At 48.3% G+C, this 19,140-nt stretch overlaps 1 protein-coding gene across 1 annotated transcript in view; it reads right to left on the reverse strand.

Annotated features, from left to right (window-relative positions):
- fbn2b (fibrillin 2b) overlaps window positions 1-16,263 on the reverse strand; it is a 401,753-nt gene extending 385,490 nt beyond the window's left edge. The window contains exon 1 of the mRNA XM_072593951.1: window positions 15,734-16,263. Coding sequence (XP_072450052.1) covers window positions 15,734-15,909 — 176 coding nt within the window. The 5' untranslated portion in view covers window positions 15,910-16,263. The remainder of the gene's footprint in view (window positions 1-15,733) is intronic.
- Between the last annotated feature and the right edge of the window lie 2,877 nt (window positions 16,264-19,140).

Raw genomic sequence — 19,140 nt, forward strand, 5'->3', positions numbered from 1 at the left:
GCTGTGCACTGACTGTGACGGGTACAGTTCTCTGTGCACTGTGACTGGGTTATAGTTCTCTGGGCATTGTCTGTGACTGGGGTACAGTTCTCGGGGCACTGACTGTGACTGGGGCACAGTACTCAGGGCACTGACTGTGACTGGGGTACAATTCTCTGCGCACTGACTGTGACTGGGGTACAGGTCTCAGTGCACTTAGTGTGACCAGGGTACAGTTCTCTGGACACTGACTGTGACTGGGGTACAGTGCTCTGTGCACTGACTGTGACTGGCGTACAGTCGTCTGGGCACTGACTGTGACTGGGGTACAGTTCTCTGGGCACTGACTGTGACGGGGGTACAGTTTGCTGGGCATTGACTGTGACTGAGGTATAGTTCTCTGTGCACTGACTGTGACTGGGGTACATTTCTCTGTGCACTGACTGTGACTGAGGTACTGTTCTCTATGTAATGACAGTGACTAGGGTATAGTTCTCTGGGCACTGACTGTGACGGGGGTACAGTTTGCTGGGCATTGACTGTGACTGAGGTATAGTTCTCTGTGCACTGACTGTGACTGAGGTACAGTTCTCTCTGCACTGTCGGTGCCACAGGTAGATTTCCCTACGCACTGACTTTGTTTGAGATAAAGTTCTCTGTGCACTGACCGTGACTGGGGTACAGTTTGCTGAGCATTGACTGTGACTGAGCTATCGTTCTCTGTGCACTGACTGTGACTGGGGTACAGTTCTCCGTGCACTGACAGTGACTGGGGTACAGCTCTCTGTGCACTGACTGTGACTGGGTTATAGTTCTCTGTGCACTGTCTGTGACTAGGGTACAGTTCTCTGAGCACTGACTGTGACTGTGCGTACAGTTCTCTGTGCACTGACTATGACGGGCATACAGTATGCAGGGCATTCACTGTGATTGGGCTATAGTTCTCTGTGTGCTGACTGTGACAGTGGTACAGTTCTCTGAACACTGACTTTGACTTAGGTACAGTCCTCTGTGCACTGTCTGTGACTGGGGTACAGTTTGCTGGGCATCACTGTGACTGGGATATAATTCTCTGTGCACTGACTGTGACTGGGGTACAGTTCTCTGTACACTGACTGTGACTGGGTTATAATTCTCTGTGCACTGACTGTGACTGAGGTACAGCTCTCTGTGCACTGACTGTGACTGGGGTACTGTTCTCTATGTACTGACTGTGACTGGGGTACAGTTCTCTGTGCACTGACTGTGACTGGGGTACACTTCTCTATGTACTGACTGTGACTGGGGTACAGTTCTCTGGGCACTGACTGTGACTGGGGTACAGTTCTCTCTGCACTCTCGGTGACTCGGGTAGATTTCCCTGCGCACTGACTTTGATTGAGGTAAAGTTCTCTCTACACAGACTTTGACTGGGGTACGGTTTGCTAGGCACTGACTGTGACTGGGATACAGCTCGCTGTGCACTGACTGTGACTGGGGTACACTTTGCTGGGCATTGACTGTGACTGATGTATGGTTCTCTGTGCACTGACAGTGACTGGGGTACAGCTCTCTGTGCACTGACTGTGACTGAGGTATAGTTCTCTGTGCACTGACAGTGACTGGGGTACAGGTCTCTGTGCACTGACTGTGACTGGGGTACAGTTCTCTGTGCACTGACTTTGACTGGAGTACTGTTCTCTGTGCACTGACTGTGACTGGGGTACAGCTCTCTGTGCACTGACTGTGACTGGGGTACAGCTCTCTGTGCACTGTCTTTGCCTGAGGTACAATTCTCTCTCCACTGTCGGTGACTCGGATAGAGTTCCCTGCGCACTGACTTTGATTGAGGTACAGTTGTCTTTACACAGACTGTGACTGGTGTACAGTTCTCTGTGTACTGACTGTGACTGGGGTACAGTTCTCTGGGCACTGTCTGTGACTGGGGTATAGTTCTCTGTGCACTGACTGTGACCAGGGTACAGTTCTCGGGGCACTGAATGTGACTGGGGCACAGTACTCAGCGCACTGACTGTGACTGGGGTACAGTTCTCTGGGCACTGACTGTGACTGGGGTACAGTTCTCTGTGCACTGAGTGTGACTGGCGTACAGTCGTCTGTGCACTGACTGTGACTGAGGTACAGTTCTCTCTGCACTGTCGGTGACTCAGGTAGATTTCCCTGCGCACTGACTTTGTTTGAGGTAAAGTTCTCTGTGCACTGACTGTGACCAGGGTACAGTTCTCTGGGCACTGACTGTGACTGGGGTACAGCTCTATGTGCACTGACTGTGACTGGGTTATTGTTCTCTGTGCACTGACTGTGACTGGGGTACAGCTCTCTGTGCACAGACTGTGACTGGGTTATCGTTCTCTATGCACTGACTGTGACTGGGGTACAGTTCCCTGTACACTGACTGTGGCCGGGGTACAGCTCTCTGTGCACTGACTGTGACCAGGGTACAGTTCTCGGGGCACTGACTGTGACTGGGTTACAGTACTCAGGGCACTGACTGTGACTGGGGTACAGTTCTCTGTGCAGTGACTATGACTGGGGTACAGTTCTCTGTGCACTGACTGTGACTGGGGTACTGTTTGCTGGGCATTGATTGTAACTGAGGTATAGTTCTCTGTGCACTGACTGTGACTGGGGTACTGTTCTCTATGTACTGACTGTGACTGGGGCACAGTTCTCTGTGCACTGACTGTGACTGGGGTACAGTTCTCTATGTACTGACTGTGACTGGGGTACAGTTCTCTGTGCACTGACTTTGACTGGGGTACAGTTCTCTCTGCATTCTCGGTGACTCGGGTAGATTTCCCTGCGCACTGACTTTGTTTGTGGTAAAGTTCTGTCTGCACAGACTGTGACTGGCGTACAGTTCTCTATGTACTGACTGTGATTGGGGTACAGTTTGCTGGGCATTGACTGTGACTCAGGTATAGTTCTCTGTGCACTGACTGACTGGGGTACAGCTCTCTGTGCACTGTCATTGACTGAGGTACAATTCTCTCTCTGCACTGTCGGTGACTCGGATAGAGTTCCCTGCGCACTGACTTTGATTGAGGTATAGTTCTCTGTACACGGACTGTGACTGGTGTAAGGTTCTCTGTGCACTGACTGTGACTGGGGTACAGTTTGCTGGGCACTGACTGTGACTAGGGTACAGTTCGCTGGGCACTGACTGTGACTGGGGTACAGTTCTCTGTGCACTGACCGTGACTGGGGTCCTGTTTGCTGGGCATTGAGTGTGACTGGGGTACAGTTCTCTATGTACTGACTGTGACTGGGGTATAGTTCTCTGTGCACTGACTGTCACTGGGGTACTGTTCTCTATGTACTGACTGTGACTGGGGTACAGTTCTCTGTGCACTGACTGTGACTAGGGTATAGTTCCCTGGGTACTGACTGTGACTGGGGTACAGTTCTCAGAGCACTGACTGTGACTGGGGTACTGTTCTCTATGTACTGACTGTGACTGGGGTACAGTTCTCTGTGCACTGACTGTGACTGGGGTACAATTTGCTGGGCATTGACTGTGACTGAGGTATAGTTCTCTGTGCACTGACTGTGACTGGGGTACAGCTCTCTGTGCACTGACTGTGACGGGGGTACAATTTGCTGGGCATTGACGGTGACTGTGGTACAGTTCTCTCTGCACTGTCGGTGACTCAGGTAGAGTTCCCTGCGCACTGACTTTGTTTGATGTACAGTTCTCTGTACACAGACTGTGACTGGGGTACGGTTTGTTGGGCACTGACTGTGACTGGAGTACAGTTCCCTGTACACTGACTGTGGCCGGGGTACAGCTCTCTGTGCACTGACTGTGACCAGGGTACAGTTCTCGGGGCACTGACTGTGACTGGGTTACAGTACTCAGGGCACTGACTGTGACTGGGGTACAGTTCTCTGTGCAGTGACTATGACTGGGGTACAGTTCTCTGTGCACTGACTGTGACTGGGGTACAGTTTGCTGGGCATTGATTGTAACTGAGGTATAGTTCTCTGTGCACTGACTGTGACTGGGGTACTGTTCTCTATGTACTGACTGAGACTGGGGCACAGTTCTCTGTGCACTGACTGTGACTGGGGTACAGTTCTCTATGTACTGACTGTGACTGGGGTACAGTTCTCTGTGCACTGACTTTGACTGGGGTACAGTTCTCTCTGCATTCTCGGTGACTCAGGTAGAGTTCCCTGCGCACTGACTTTGTTTGATGTACAGTTCTCTGTACACAGACTGTGACTGGGGTACGGTTTGTTGGGCACTGACTGTGACTGGAGTACAGTTCCCTGTACACTGACTGTGGCCGGGGTACAGCTCTCTGTGCACTGACTGTGACCAGGGTACAGTTCTCGGGGCACTGACTGTGACTGGGTTACAGTACTCAGGGCACTGACTGTGACTGGGGTACAGTTCTCTGTGCAGTGACTATGACTGGGGTACAGTTCTCTGTGCACTGACTGTGACTGGGGTACTGTTTGCTGGGCATTGATTGTAACTGAGGTATAGTTCTCTGTGCACTGACTGTGACTGGGGTACTGTTCTCTATGTACTGACTGTGACTGGGGCACAGTTCTCTGTGCACTGACTGTGACTGGGGTACAGTTCTCTATGTACTGACTGTGACTGGGGTACAGTTCTCTGTGCACTGACTTTGACTGGGGTACAGTTCTCTCTGCATTCTCGGTGACTCGGGTAGATTTCCCTGCGCACTGACTTTGTTTGTGGTAAAGTTCTGTCTACACAGACTGTGACTGGCGTACAGTTCTCTATGTACTGACTGTGATTGGGGTACAGTTTGCTGGGCATTGACTGTGACTCAGGTATAGTTCTCTGTGCACTGACTGACTGGGGTACAGCTCTCTGTGCACTGTCTTTGACTGAGGTACAATTCTCTCTCTGCACTGTCGGTGACTCGGATAGAGTTCCCTGCGCACTGACTTTGATTGAGGTATAGTTCTCTGTACACGGACTGTGACTGGTGTAAGGTTCTCTGTGCACTGACTGTGACTGGGGTACAGTTTGCTGGGCACTGACTGTGACTAGGGTACAGTTCGCTGGGCACTGACTGTGACTGGGGTACAGTTCTCTGTGCACTGACCGTGACTGGGGTCCTGTTTGCTGGGCATTGACTGTGACTGGGGTACAGTTCTCTATGTACTGACTGTGACTGGGGTATAGTTCTCTGTGCACTGACTGTCACTGGGGTACTGTTCTCTATGTACTGACTGTGACTGGGGTACAGTTCTCTGTGCACTGACTGTGACTAGGGTATAGTTCCCTGGGTACTGACTGTGACTGGGGTACAGTTCTCAGAGCACTGACTGTGACTGGGGTACTGTTCTCTATGTACTGACTGTGACTGGGGTACAGTTCTCTGTGCACTGACTGTGACTGGGGTACAATTTGCTGGGCATTGACTGTGACTGAGGTATAGTTCTCTGTGCATTGACTGTGACTGGGGTACAGCTCTCTGTGCACTGACTGTGACGGGGGTACAATTTGCTGGGCATTGACGGTGACTGTGGTACAGTTCTCTCTGCACTGTCGGTGACTCAGGTAGAGTTCCCTGCGCACTGACTTTGTTTGATGTACAGTTCTCTGTACACAGACTGTGACTGGGGTACGGTTTGTTGGGCACTGACTGTGACTGGAGTACAGTTCTCTGTGCACTGACTGTGACTGGGGTACAGTTCTCTGTGCACTGACTGTGACTGGCGTACTGTTGTCTGCGCACTGACTGTGACTGGGGTACAGTTCTCTGTACACTGACTTTCACTGAGGTACAGTTATCTGTGCACTGACTGTGACTGGGGTATAGTTCTCTGTACACTGACTTTCACTGAGGTACAGTTCTCTGGGCACTGACTGTGACCGGGGTACCGTTTGCTGGGCACTGACTGTGACTGGGGTACAGTTCTCTGAACTGACTGTGACTGGGGTACAGTTCTCTGCACTGACTGTGACTGGGGTACAGTTTGCTAGGCACTGACTGTGACTGGGGTACAGTTCTCTGAACTGACTGTGACTGGGGTACAGTTCTCTGAACTGACTGTGACTGGGGTACAGTTCTCTGCACTGACTGTGACTGGGGTACAGTTTGCTGGGCACTGACTGTGACTGGTGTATAATTCTGTTCATGGGATACCATTCCCTTAACATGGAATATTTTTCTGAGTGTATTTTTTTCCCCAGCAAATGTCCATTCTTCATAAACCTGGATCAAAACATGCCCTTAACGTAGACACATGAAGTTTCCAGTCATGGTAGACTTTACTTCTGATGGTTTTAATTAGTCAAATTTGCCATTTTGTCTTGTTGTGGTCTCCTTGGAGTCGGAAGTGCCTGAGCTACAAACGATTTCAGAAACCTTTGTATATTCGAATCTGTCTTTGAGCCCTCCCATTCGTATTTCGTTGAAATCATTAGGAACTGGGGAATTCATAGTGACTACTAATATCCTTGTTTAGTAACATATAACATCTAGAAGCAAGGATAGTCTTCTTCCTTTGACTTCTTCCCAAGTAGGGACAGTGACAAGTGAAGCTCACTCAATTTGGTGAGGCTTCATTAAATGAGAATCAAATCAGAACTGCAGCTCAAGCATGGAGAGTCGAGCACTGTCTCAGGGTCAGGGGCGAAGACAGGACATCTTTAGATGTGAAATACAGTATTCTGAGGCTCAATTTACAGCACTTCATACCATACAAATCTTTTCTCTTCAGCTAGTTACATTAATTTCAACATTAATGTGATAAAAACATTGATGGTGACTAATATCAATCATGTTTTGACTCCATGAAACTGAATGGACTGCCTTCATTTATGTTCGCAACTGCCTAAGAATGAATCATGTATAGATTTTCCGTGACAATTTCCTTCACCACTCTTCTTTCCTCTCCTGTGAGCATCAGCTTCCACTGGGGTGCAATCTCCAAGTGATTACACTGACTGAGTATGGTTCCTGGGACAACAACATTGAATGAATGTGGCACACTTCCAGGATAATGACTCTGGTTGGGGGACAGATTCTGGCACAGACTCTGACTGGAGTACAAATCACTGGCACTGACTGACCAGGGCACAGTTCACTGGGTCCTGACTCTGACGGGGGTACAGTTCACTAGGTCCTGATTCTGACTGGGGTACAGTTCACTGGCTCCTGATTCTGACCAGGGTACAGTTCACTGGCTCCTGATTCTGACTGGGGTACAGTTCACTGGGTCCTGATTCTGACTGGGGTACAGTTCACTGGGTCCTGATTCTGACTGGGGTACAGTTCATTGGGTCCTGACTCTGACCAGAGTACAGATCACTGGGCCCTGACTCTGACTGGGGTACAGTTCACTGGGTCCTGATTCTGACTGGAGTACAGATCACTGGGCCCTGACTCTGACTGGGGCACAGTTCACTGGGTCCGGACTCTGACCAGGGTACAGTTCACTGGGTCCGGACTCTGACTGGGGTACAGTTCACTGGGTCCTGACTCTGACCAGGGTACAGTTCACTGGGTCCAGACTCTGACCAGGGTACTGTTCACTGGGTCCTGATTCTGACTGGAGTACAGATCACTGGGCCCTGACTCTGACTGGGGTACAGTTCACTGGGTCCTGACTCTGACCGGGGTACAGTTCACTGGGTCCTGATTCTGACTGGGGTACAGTTCACTGGGTCCTGATTCTGACTGGGGTACAGTTCACTGGGTCCTGATTCTGACTGGGGTACAGTTCACTCGGTCCTGACTCTGACCAGGGTACAGTTCACTGGGTCCTGATTCTGACTGGGGTACAGTTCACTGGGTCCTGATTCTGACCGGGGTACAGTTCACTCGGTCCTGACTCTGACCTGGGTACAGTTCACTGGGTCCTGATTCTGACCAGGGTACAGTTCACTGGGTCCTGATTCTGACCAGGGTACAGTTCACTGGGTCCTGACTCTGACCAGGGTACAGTTCACTGGGTCCTGACTCTGACCGGGGTACAGTTCACTGGCTCCTGATTCCGACTGGGGTACAGTTCACTGGGTCCTGACTCTGACCAGGGTACAGTTCGCTGGGTCCTGACTCTGACCTGGGTACAGTTCACTCGGTCCTGACTCTGACCAGGGTACTGTTTACTGGGTCCTGACTCTGAGCAGAGTACAGTTCGCTGGGTCCTGACTCTGACTAGGGTACAGTTCACTGGGTTCTGACTCTGACCTGGGTACAGTTCACTGGGTCCTGACTCTGACCAGGGTACAGTTCACTGGGTCCTGACTCTGACCAGGGTACAGTTCACTGGGTCCTGACTCTGACCAGGGTACAGTTCACTGGGTCCTGACTCTGACCTGGGTACAGTTCACTGGGTCCTGACTCTGACCGGGGTACAGTTCATTGGGTCCTGACTCTGACCAGGGTACAGTTCACTCGGTCCTGACTCTGACCAGGGTACAGTTCACTGGATCCTGACTCTGACCGGGGTACAGTTCATTGGGTCCTGACTCTGACCAGGGTACAGTTCACTCGGTCCTGACTCTGACCAGGGTACAGTTCACTGGGTCCTGACTCTGACTAGGGTACAGTTCACTGGGTCCTGACTCTGACCTGGGTACAGTTCACTGGGTCCTGACTCTGACCAGGGTACAGTTCACTGGGTCCTGACTCTGACCAGGGTACAGTTCACTGGGTCCTGACTTTGACCTGGGTACAGTTCATTGGGTCCTGACTCTGACCTGGGTACAGTTCACTGGGTCCTGACTCTGACCAGGGTAAAGTTCACTGGGTCCTGACTCTGACCAGGGTACAGTTCATTGGGCCCTGACTCTGACCAGAGTACAGTTCACTGGGTCCTGACTCTGACCAGGGTACAGTTCACTCGGTCCTGACTCTGACCTGGGTACAGTTCATTGGGCCCTGACTCTGACCAGAGTACAGTTCACTGGGTCCTGACTCTGACCAGGGTACAGTTCACTCGGTCCTGACTCTGACCTGGGTACAGTTCACTGGGACCTGACTCTGACCAGGGTACAGTTCACTGGGTCCTGACTCTGACCAGGGTACAGTTCACTCGGTCCTGACTCTGACCAGGGTACAGTTCACTGGGTCCTGACTCTGACCAGAGTACAGTTCATTGGGTCCTGACTCTGACCAGGGTACAGTTCACTGGGTCCTGACTCTGACCTGGGTACAGTTCCCTGGGTCCTGACTCTGACCAGGGTACAGTTCACTGGGTCCTGACTCTGACCAGAGTACAGTTCATTGGGTCCTGACTCTGACCGGAGTACAGTTCACTGGGTCCTGACTCTGACCAGGGTACAGTTCACTGGGTCCTGACTCTGACCGGGGTACAGTTCACTGGGTCCTGACTCTGACTAGGGTACAGTTCACTGGGTCCTGACTCTGATCTGGGTACAGTTCACTGGGTCCTGACTCTGACCAGGGTACAGTTCGCTGGGTCCTGACTCTGACCAGGGTACAGTTCACTGGGTCCTGACTCTGACCAGGGTACAGTTCACTGGGTCCTGACTCTGACCAGGGTACAGTTCACTCGGTCCTGACTCTGACTTGGGTACAGTTCACTGGGTCCTGACTCTGACCAGGGTACAGTTCACTGGGTCCTGACTCTGACCGGGGTACAGTTCACTGGGTCCTGACTCTGACCAGGGTACAGTTCGCTGGGTCCTGACTCTGACCTGGGTACAGTTCACTGGGTCCTGACTCTGACCAGAGTACAGTTCACTGGGTCCTGACTCTGACCAGGGTACAGTTCACTGGGTCCTGACTCTGACCAGGGTACAGTTCATTGGGTCCTGTCTCTGACCAGAGTACAGTTCATTGGGTCCTGACTCTGACCGGGGTACAGTTCACTGGGTCCTGACTCTGACCAGGGTACAGTTCACTGGGTCCTGACTCTGACCAGGGTACAGTTCACTGGGTCCTGACTCTGACCAGGGTACAGTTCACTGGGTCCTGACTCTGACTGGAGTACAGTTCCTTGGGTCCTGACTCTGACCAGGGTACAGTTCACTGGGTCCTGACTCTGATCTGGGTACAGTTCACTGGGTCCTGACTCTGACCAGGGTACAGTTCGCTGGGTCCTGACTCTGACCAGGGTACAGTTCACTGGGTCCTGACTCTGACCAGGGTACAGTTCATTGGGCCCTGACTCTGACCAGAGTACAGTTCACTGGGTCCTGACTCTGACCAGGGTACAGTTCACTCGGTCCTGACTCTGACCTGGGTACAGTTCACTGGGTCCTGACTCTGACCAGGGTACAGTTCACTGGGTCCTGACTCTGACCAGGGTACAGTTCACTTGGTCCTGACTCTGACCAGGGTACAGTTCACTGGGTCCTGACTCTGACCAGAGTACAGTTCATTGGGTCCTGACTCTGACCAGGGTACAGTTCACTGGGTCCTGACTCTGACCAGGGTACAGTTCACTGGGTCCTGACTCTGACCAGAGTACAGTTCATTGGGTCCTGACTCTGACCGGAGTACAGTTCACTGGGTCCTGACTCTGACCAGGGTACAGTTCACTGGGTCCTGACTCTGACCGGGGTACAGTTCAGTGGGTCCTGACTCTGACTAGGGTACAGTTCACTGGGTCCTGACTCTGATCTGGGTACAGTTCGCTGGGTCCTGACTCTGACCAGGGTACAGTTCGCTGGGTCCTGACTCTGACCAGGGTACAGTTCACTGGGTCCTGACTCTGACCAGGGTACAGTTCACTGGGTCCTGACTCTGACCAGGGTACAGTTCACTCGGTCCTGACTCTGACCAGGGTACAGTTCACTGGGTCCTGACTCTGACCAGGGTACAGTTCACTGGGTCCTGACTCTGACCGGGGTACAGTTCACTGGGTCCTGACTCTGACCAGGGTACAGTTCGCTGGGTCCTGACTCTGACCTGGGTACAGTTCACTGGGTCCTGACTCTGACCAGAGTACAGTTCACTGGGTCCTGACTCTGAGTAGGGTACAGTTCACTGGGTCCTGACTCTGACCAGGGTACAGTTAATTGGGTCCTGACTCTGACCAGGGTACAATTCACTGGGTCCTGACTCTGACCGGGGTACAGTTCTCTGGGTCCTGACTCTGATCGGGGTACAGTTCCCTGGGTCCTGACTCTGATCGGGGTACAGTTTACTGGGTCCTGACTCTCACCGGCTTACTGTTCGCTGGGTCCTGACACTGACCAGCGCACAGATCACTAAGCATAGACTGTAACTGGGGTACAGTTCTGTGCCCGGGATACCATTGTATAAAGATGGAACATTTTTCTGAGTTTACCCCTTTCTCCAACAAATGTCAATTCTTCATAAACTTGGAAAGTTCTTACCAAACACCAAGCTCAACAGCAGAGCAGTGTGAGGCAAGAGGTGACTGCACAGTTGTGCCCAAGTAAATTGTTGAGCCACATCTGAAGTTCCCTCATTCATCAGAATAAGTGACCCAGAACAGGAGTCTTACCTGATTGTGCCTACCTTAACCTATGTTCATCAACACTAATCTTAGCTTCCATCACTAGATATTCTAATTGCAACCAAACAAGGAATCTAGGCCCTTCCTGATTTGCAATAGCTATTGACTGAGCTGGAGATGCTAAATAAAAAATTCAATTGAACAGAGTTAAAAATGCCTGGTTTTAAAGATTTGAAGAACACAAACACTTCCTGTTGTTCACCACCATTTGTTGAAACAAACCCACAATTTGAAATACCAATACTAATTGCTGTCTCCTCTCCCCCTGAGCTTATGTTGCAATACAGATTTGTTTAAAAGCGCAGCTGTTGACCAACAAACAATGACATTAATTTTGCTTCACAGTGGATGAAAGTCACATCTGCAAGTGATAAATATAAATAAAATCTATTGTACCATCCTTTGAATCTGAAATTACACCTCCATTCCTACAAATCAACAGAAATAACTATGCTGCCGATCAGGTAGGTCATACCGAGGGAACATTCACATCTTTACTTTTTTCCAACATAAACGAGCATTCCATTGAAACAGACAAAGAGACAAAGGGCTGTAAGTACTGTCCTCCAATACTCAACTTCTCTTCCCAATTCCGCCAATTGAAGCCAGATAGAACTTTTAATTCAAACAAGAAATTAGCATGGATTGATTTCATTCACAATGAAGTAGACCAGGTAGTTTTCAGAAGACTAAACCTACGTTTTAACCAATCCTTCATCGTTTGGTTTATATGTTGGAATCATGCTAATGGTTAATCTGCTACCTCGTGTTCTGTTTGTGTCAGTGGATGAAGCCCAAGCTGGTCACTTTATTCTGGCCAGTGAGATCTAGTCCTGCAATAAACAGAGGGTCAAATTGATAGGTGTGAATGGATAGGTTTCTGCTAAGTTACTCCACTGTGTTACGCAAATCTTTTGTTCAAAAGATTAAATGAAAGGGGTGGATTTCAAGATTCGGCAAATTGTGCATTGCTTGTGGAAACGGCAGCTTGTGGAAGGAGTGGAGGCTGCAGAAGGAATGTTAGGGCACTTTTTAAAAGGGCTTTGGAGGCTATGGGTCATTGGACAAATGACTTTATTCTTGCTTCATACTCTCTTCAGTTATTATGTTTATACAGACAATATATATTTTGGAGAGATCCATAATTTGCACTATAATGGCCTTAAAATCTCAGTAAGATAAAAATTAAAATGAAAAATTGGAACAGTGCATATTCTTCACATTCTTTGTCGTCTCTGATCCTTTCATAGGATGCAAGCATTGCTGGATAGGCCAGCATTCACTGAGTATTTCCAATTGTCCTTGAAAGGTAATGGTCGGTTGACTTCTTGAACTGCTGCTGTCCATGTGGTGCAACTGCATTCACAGTGCTGTGGGGAAGCGATTCAGGATTTGATCCATCAACAATGATGGAACAACGATACGGTTCCAAGTCAGGATGGTTGTGGTTTGGAGGGGAAGTTGTAAACAATGGCTTTCCCATACATTGCAACTATGGGAATGGCAATATAATGTTTCTTTTTCCCTAACCATTAGACTAGCATCATTCTTTTTTGAGACTAGCTGACCGAGATAGAGAGCTCATTGTGTGAGTTATCAGAAGAACTTTGGGTCACCTCGCAAGCATCCATATTGAACAGAAATATCAAAGACAAAGCTTAATGCAGTGAAATTCTCTGGATTTAAATTATCCAAATAATGCTCTCAGTCATTACAGACTCCTCTAATTAATGAAGTGGTTTACAGAACTGCAGTAAACAGTGATTTCTGTAATAGAAAGCTATGTTCTCCTCACTACCAAATTGCAACAGGAACATCTACTTATATAAAAACGATGTGATTCCCAATGTTGTTGTATTGTAAACAGGTCCTGACACAGTTCTAGAAAGAATCAGTGGGAAACCCCTAAAGGGAAGGCAGTCTCTGCTGCCTTGTGTTTGACCTGCAGGGAGAATAATTCCACTGTGGTTTAACCAAGGTCCACTGGAGCAAATTTCCAAGTGAATGTGTAAGCTTTAAACACACAACACTCTCTCCTGACCAAGAAAATCAGTACAGGGCAGAAATAATATCTTATTGAGCTATTGTCAGTCCCTTTGCCAGAAAAATGTATTTGAATTGCATTTATATGCACACTTCGGTCTCAAAACATGACTTTGCACATTCCAAACCGGTTAAAAACTGTATCGTACAATATAAAAAGGCTCCTTTTTAAAAAAAACTTGGGTTAACTAGTAATCCAAAGAGATATTGATCTTTCGATTTGGTCATGTCAAAAATAGATTTATTTCTGTGGTGTAAGGACAATATTACTGGATGCTCTTGTACTTTACAAATCAAGAAGAAAGGTTTGTTGGAGTGATTGTCAGAGAGAGAGGGAAAATGACACTAAGCAGTTTGAATGCAATGGGGGGAATCTCACATAAGCTGCATTTGCAACCATGGATTGCCTTTAATATAGAGGCTCTTGATTAGTAACAGGATCAAGGGGAGAGAGTACGAGAATGGAACTGAGAAACCCATCAGATTGAATGGAGTAGCAGGCTCGATGGGCCGAGTGGCCTAAATCTGCTCCTACATCTTATGGTCTCATGGATTTGCTTTAGTCAGAAATGTGCCACAAATTATTACCAAATGTTTCGCTGGGTTGCAAATAGAGCCAATGGCTTTTCCTCTGGACGCATTTTCAGGCCAAAACTCCTTCCGCTTTGCACAATAAGAGGAACCTTGTTTTCGGAGCGGGGTTGTAAGCTCCACTCTCCGGAACGTTCAAAGGCAACCACAACTTGGCTCAATTGCTCACCCAGGAGAATGAATTATTCATGACCCTTCGGCCTGAACTGAGGGTCTCAGTGACGTATACCAATCATCTCAACTGACACTCAAAAGTTAATTGTATCGGAATTACAAAACCTTCCTGGAAAATCAACTCAAGGCGCTGCGGCAGACTGGTCACTAGCAACACACCGTGCTCAATGTCCTGTCACAGTCGAAGCTGTGTTGCAGCTTCTGGGTGCCTACCAGGTCAGTTGGACGGAGTAGGGCTCTTCCCTTTATCCGCTTTAACAAAAATGCAGACTTCTGTGAAATCTTCACACAAGTTAATTCAAGTCCTGCATATTGTCACACCTTTGAGATTTAGACAGGATCCAGGCTAACGTTCAGCAGGAGAAATCTTACCTTCAGAGGCAAATTATTGCAAACTGTCGAATACCACAACGGCTTTGGCATTTGACAGAAATTATTGTCAAAGACAGGTTTGGATCAACTCACCCCATTATCGAATCCCCCTGACAGTCATCTTATTTCCCCCCATTGTTTTACAGTTTTAATACAACCTAACTCATCGATATTGGCCGTTTGGAACTTGCACTCATCAGATCCAAATCCAATGAATTGCATGAGGAAAGCAATAAAACTACAGTATAGAATGTGATCCCGGAACAGTGATAAAAAGAAATTGTGGAATCCCGCGTAATGAAAGGAAGGAATTTGCTTTATCCTGCCAATTCAGAAAGCATTGCCGCTGATTAGAATGGATATCCCGAGGGGTTTGGAGCTCAGTTCTGCTGCTTGTCTTTACAATCTGGGGCTCTGGGCTGAGAAGTGCACGGAAGACAATTCACACAATTCCACTTAAAAGTTCAAATGCAAACTTTTCTTTCGCATACAAGTGGGTCCCGTAATCTCCCCACCCCACTCGCTGCTGACATTTTCCCAAGTCCGGGACAGAGTTCTCTCAGCTTCCCCCCACCCACCCCCCAACTCCCTTTGAGATCCCTGTCTCCTTCCCCAAGTCACATTCCACACAAGACAAAAGAAACGCGGTGTCCCCTTCAGGAGCCCAGCCCCAAAGAAACCGTGGTCTGGACTTCAAATCAAAGCCTCTCGTTATCCAGCGATCCATCACCCTCCCCCCCTCCCGTAAGGCTCTCGACCACCAAACATCCCAAACCTCCAGTTTAACTGTACTCCCAAACACAGCAAACAAAACAAAACCCCAAAACCTTACAAAAGCTGAAGAAGATTGAGAGCGGCTGTGGAAGGGGAGAGTGGATTACTGAGTGACTAAAACATTGGGAGCATTACACTGGGCTGCACCTCCTCACAAAACCGGCCCGTTTCAACTTCAGATGCTCATTGAGCACTCTTTAAAGTCTGACACAGTTAGAATTACACACCGTTTAGAATGAGGACAATTCTCCACCAGGGCCACATTTCAAATGAAATCGACCCCAATTCTCTCCTATGAGATATTTGCACAGCGTTTTCGGATTTTGTTTTTTTTTTGCAATAAAGGACTGAAGTTTACCCTCTCAAGTTGTCTTGACCTCGCCTCCTGACCCGCGCTTGCAAATCTCTGTCCCCGGCTCCCGTGAAGCGCGGTGCTCCGAAATGGTTCTCTTGTTGGCTCAGTGCATCTTCAAGGGAAGGCGAGATCAGAGCCGTGCATCCCAGTACAAACTTGGCTATCCACCATACCCCCATGTTGCGACCTCCTAGAGGACTGCTTCACACTCCTGTACTGAGCAAAGCCCACCCCCTCCCCCACGATCCACTCCAGTTGGGCTGGAGACAGAGAGAGAGAGAGAGATTAAAGAGTTGACTCTAACACTCCCACTCCCCTCTCTCACGTCTGAGACAGGCAGGAGGCGATTCCGCGGAGTGGAGGGGAGGGGGCAAGGCACTGGCTACACCAGGGTGTTAAACAAAGAGGCAAAAGTTTATCATCTGCCGAGCAGCAGCAGGACATCTGCTTTCAATCAGGAACACAGAAGAGAATTCCTTCAGGGTCGGCAGATCCTGAACAGCCCCAGAGCCCTTTGTTTACTGGGGGGGAATCTGGGCCGGGGAGGGAATAAATTGCGAACCCGAGGAGGAGGGCAGCTGGATCCAAACTGGGCAAAGGAGGCGGTCCCTCTGTCGGCATTCATGAGGGGCTAGAGAGAGAAACCCGTCGCATTCCTGAACCAAACGCTTCTCTCTGCTTCCATGGGGTCTGAAATACACAAGCCGGGGGGGGGGGGGGGGGGGCGAGCACTTTCCAGCTGCAAGGTCTCCACTTGGCCATTTCCAAATCAATTTCAAACTCTCACAGCAAGCCGGTATTTTCCCAATAAAATCCGACTTCAGAGAATACGTAACGCGTTAAAAACTGGAAATGGGTGCAAAAAAGCATCAGAATAACAACAGTTCAGACTGCATCAGGGGCTGCTGGACGCTACACTCCCAGCCAAAAAAAAGTTCACATTTAACAGATGATCACAGAATACATCAGTAAAAATCCCTCTTCCAATGAAGACATATAACCTAACCAAACAATAATTTGTTTTCCAATCATCTAATTCCAATCCAAACCCAAATTCCTATACGTTTTCCGGCTTCAAAAACCAAAATCTAACATTGCTCTGACTTCAGAACCTAATATTGAAATTCCTCTTTCCAGGTGAATCTTTCCTGAGTCATTCAGACATTTGGACATGTACTGTATGTGACAGAGCTTGTAACAATTCACCAGTAGGTCACTCACAGGCGGGATCATGACATTGACAATGTTCTATTCTCATCAGGCCCCTGACACTGGGCAAGCCCAAACCAACTGATGTGGTGCATAATAGAGTCCTTCTGATGAAGGGATTTTGCCCGAAACATTAATTTTCCTGCTCCTAGGATTCTGCCTGACTTGCTGTGCTTTTCTAGCACCACTCCAATCTTGACTCTGATCTCCAGCATCTGCAGTCCTCACTTTCGCCTGCATCATAGAGGTAGCAACTATCTTTGTTCAATAAACCCAGTTCCACCTCTGTTCTCAGTTCTTCCCCTTTCATGACAGCTTTTGTTCAAACAATCCTTCTTTTCTTACTGATTTCATGCATCTGTTTCAGAATAATATTGTTGAGATGAGTTCATATATATGATTAGAAGATGCATAGCTGTGAGTGAACGTTGTGGTGAGGAGATGGGTGACAATGATTGATCAAAACAATGGAAGTCTGTTGGAACTAAAGGCTTTTTTTATCATGGTTAGAAATATTAATAGTTACAGTGATTTTAGGTTGGAGAAATTATCTTTCCAAGAGTCTATGTGAATCCTCAAAACTCAATGCACTTGTACTATTGACAGTTTACAGGCAGAAGCCAAACTGCTGGATTCAGTGTATGCATGCTGTCATTGTTACTGGGAAGAGACTCATGAATATGCTGTCTAAGGTATCTGGATGGGTATATGAATTGGAAGAGTTTAGCGGGATATGGACCAAGTGCTGGCAAGTGGGACTACGTTAAGCTGGGATATCTGGTCGGCATGGACAAGTTGGACCGAAAGGTCTGTTTCTGTGCTGTACATCCCTATGACTCTATGACTTCAGATGAAATGGTCTCATTTCAGTTCAACCCTTTAATGTGTGCCTCAGATTTGTTCACAGTTCTAGTTTTAATAGGTAGCTTGTAGAGATTCCAAAACTTGGAAAACCTATCAGCTACATGGAAAGGGTAAATGCATATCCTGCATCACTTGTGGGTTGGAAGAATCAAGCAGTCTTTCCTCTGGCCCACCAAGCAAATCTGTCCGCCTCCATATCCCAAAACAGAGAGCTCACCCGCTCAGCCTGCAATACCTCCTCACCACCCATAAATCCTTGATCTGTCCTTGCATTCACCCTAGGCCCCATGACTTCCTCCTTGATGACTTTCAGTCCAGTGTTTGTAGCTACTCATAAAATGGATTTCAAAAATGGAAGAGTGCTTTCCCCTAACAGTTGAAAATAGATTTATGATCACCATTAGAGGATTAATTCCAGATTTTTTTTGACTTAATACAAATTCCACCATGGCGGGATTCAAATCTGGGTACCCAGAATACTATCAGCGTCCCTGGATTAACAGTCCAATGATAATACCACTGCACCACCACATCCCCATTGCTATTAACATAATTACTGGAAGTGACCAGCAAATGGGATGGAATCAAGGTATCTCATTATTACTGTTATTGGAAGTGACCAGGAAGGAATAGATACAAAGTGCCCATGTTGCCATCATCACTGGGAGTGGCCAGGATGGCATAGATTCCAGATATTTCAGAACTTCACAAGCTCCCTCATTCAAGAGTTTGAATATTCATCATCTCTGCTCAAACAATGATCAACCTGATTGCATGAATCATACAGCAGATTAATATTTTCAAATGGGCATATCTTTAGAAAGAATCCGTTTCCTGATAAAATGGCAGCAACACAAACTGATGAAGTGAATATCATAGAATCCCAACAATGTGGAAGCAGACCATTTGGTCCATGGAGTCTAAACCGAAGAGCATCCCATTCAGACTCCCTCTCTACCCTATCCCTGTAACCCTGTATTTCCCATGGCTAATCTACCGGGGCTGCACATCTCTGGACACTATGTGCAACTTTGCATGGCCAATTCACCTAACCTGCACATCTTTGGACTGTGGGAGGAAACTGAAGCACCCAGAGGAAGTCCATGCAGAAACAGGAAGAATGTGCAAACTCCACGCAGACAGTCGCCCAAGGCTGGAATCAAGCCTTGGCTCCTGGTAATGTGAGGCAGCAGTGCTAGTGTGAGGCAATTCCCTCCCTAAAGATATTGTAGGTCAAGATGCAATACATGGACTGCAGCTGTTTGAGAAGGCAGCTCACCACCACCTTCTCAAGAACAACCAGGCTATAAATGCCAGTCCAGTCAGCAATGCCCACG

The sequence above is a fragment of the Chiloscyllium punctatum genome, chromosome 24 (genome assembly GCF_047496795.1).
Source record: "Chiloscyllium punctatum isolate Juve2018m chromosome 24, sChiPun1.3, whole genome shotgun sequence".
In the NCBI taxonomy this organism is placed as follows: Eukaryota; Metazoa; Chordata; class Chondrichthyes; order Orectolobiformes; family Hemiscylliidae; genus Chiloscyllium; species Chiloscyllium punctatum.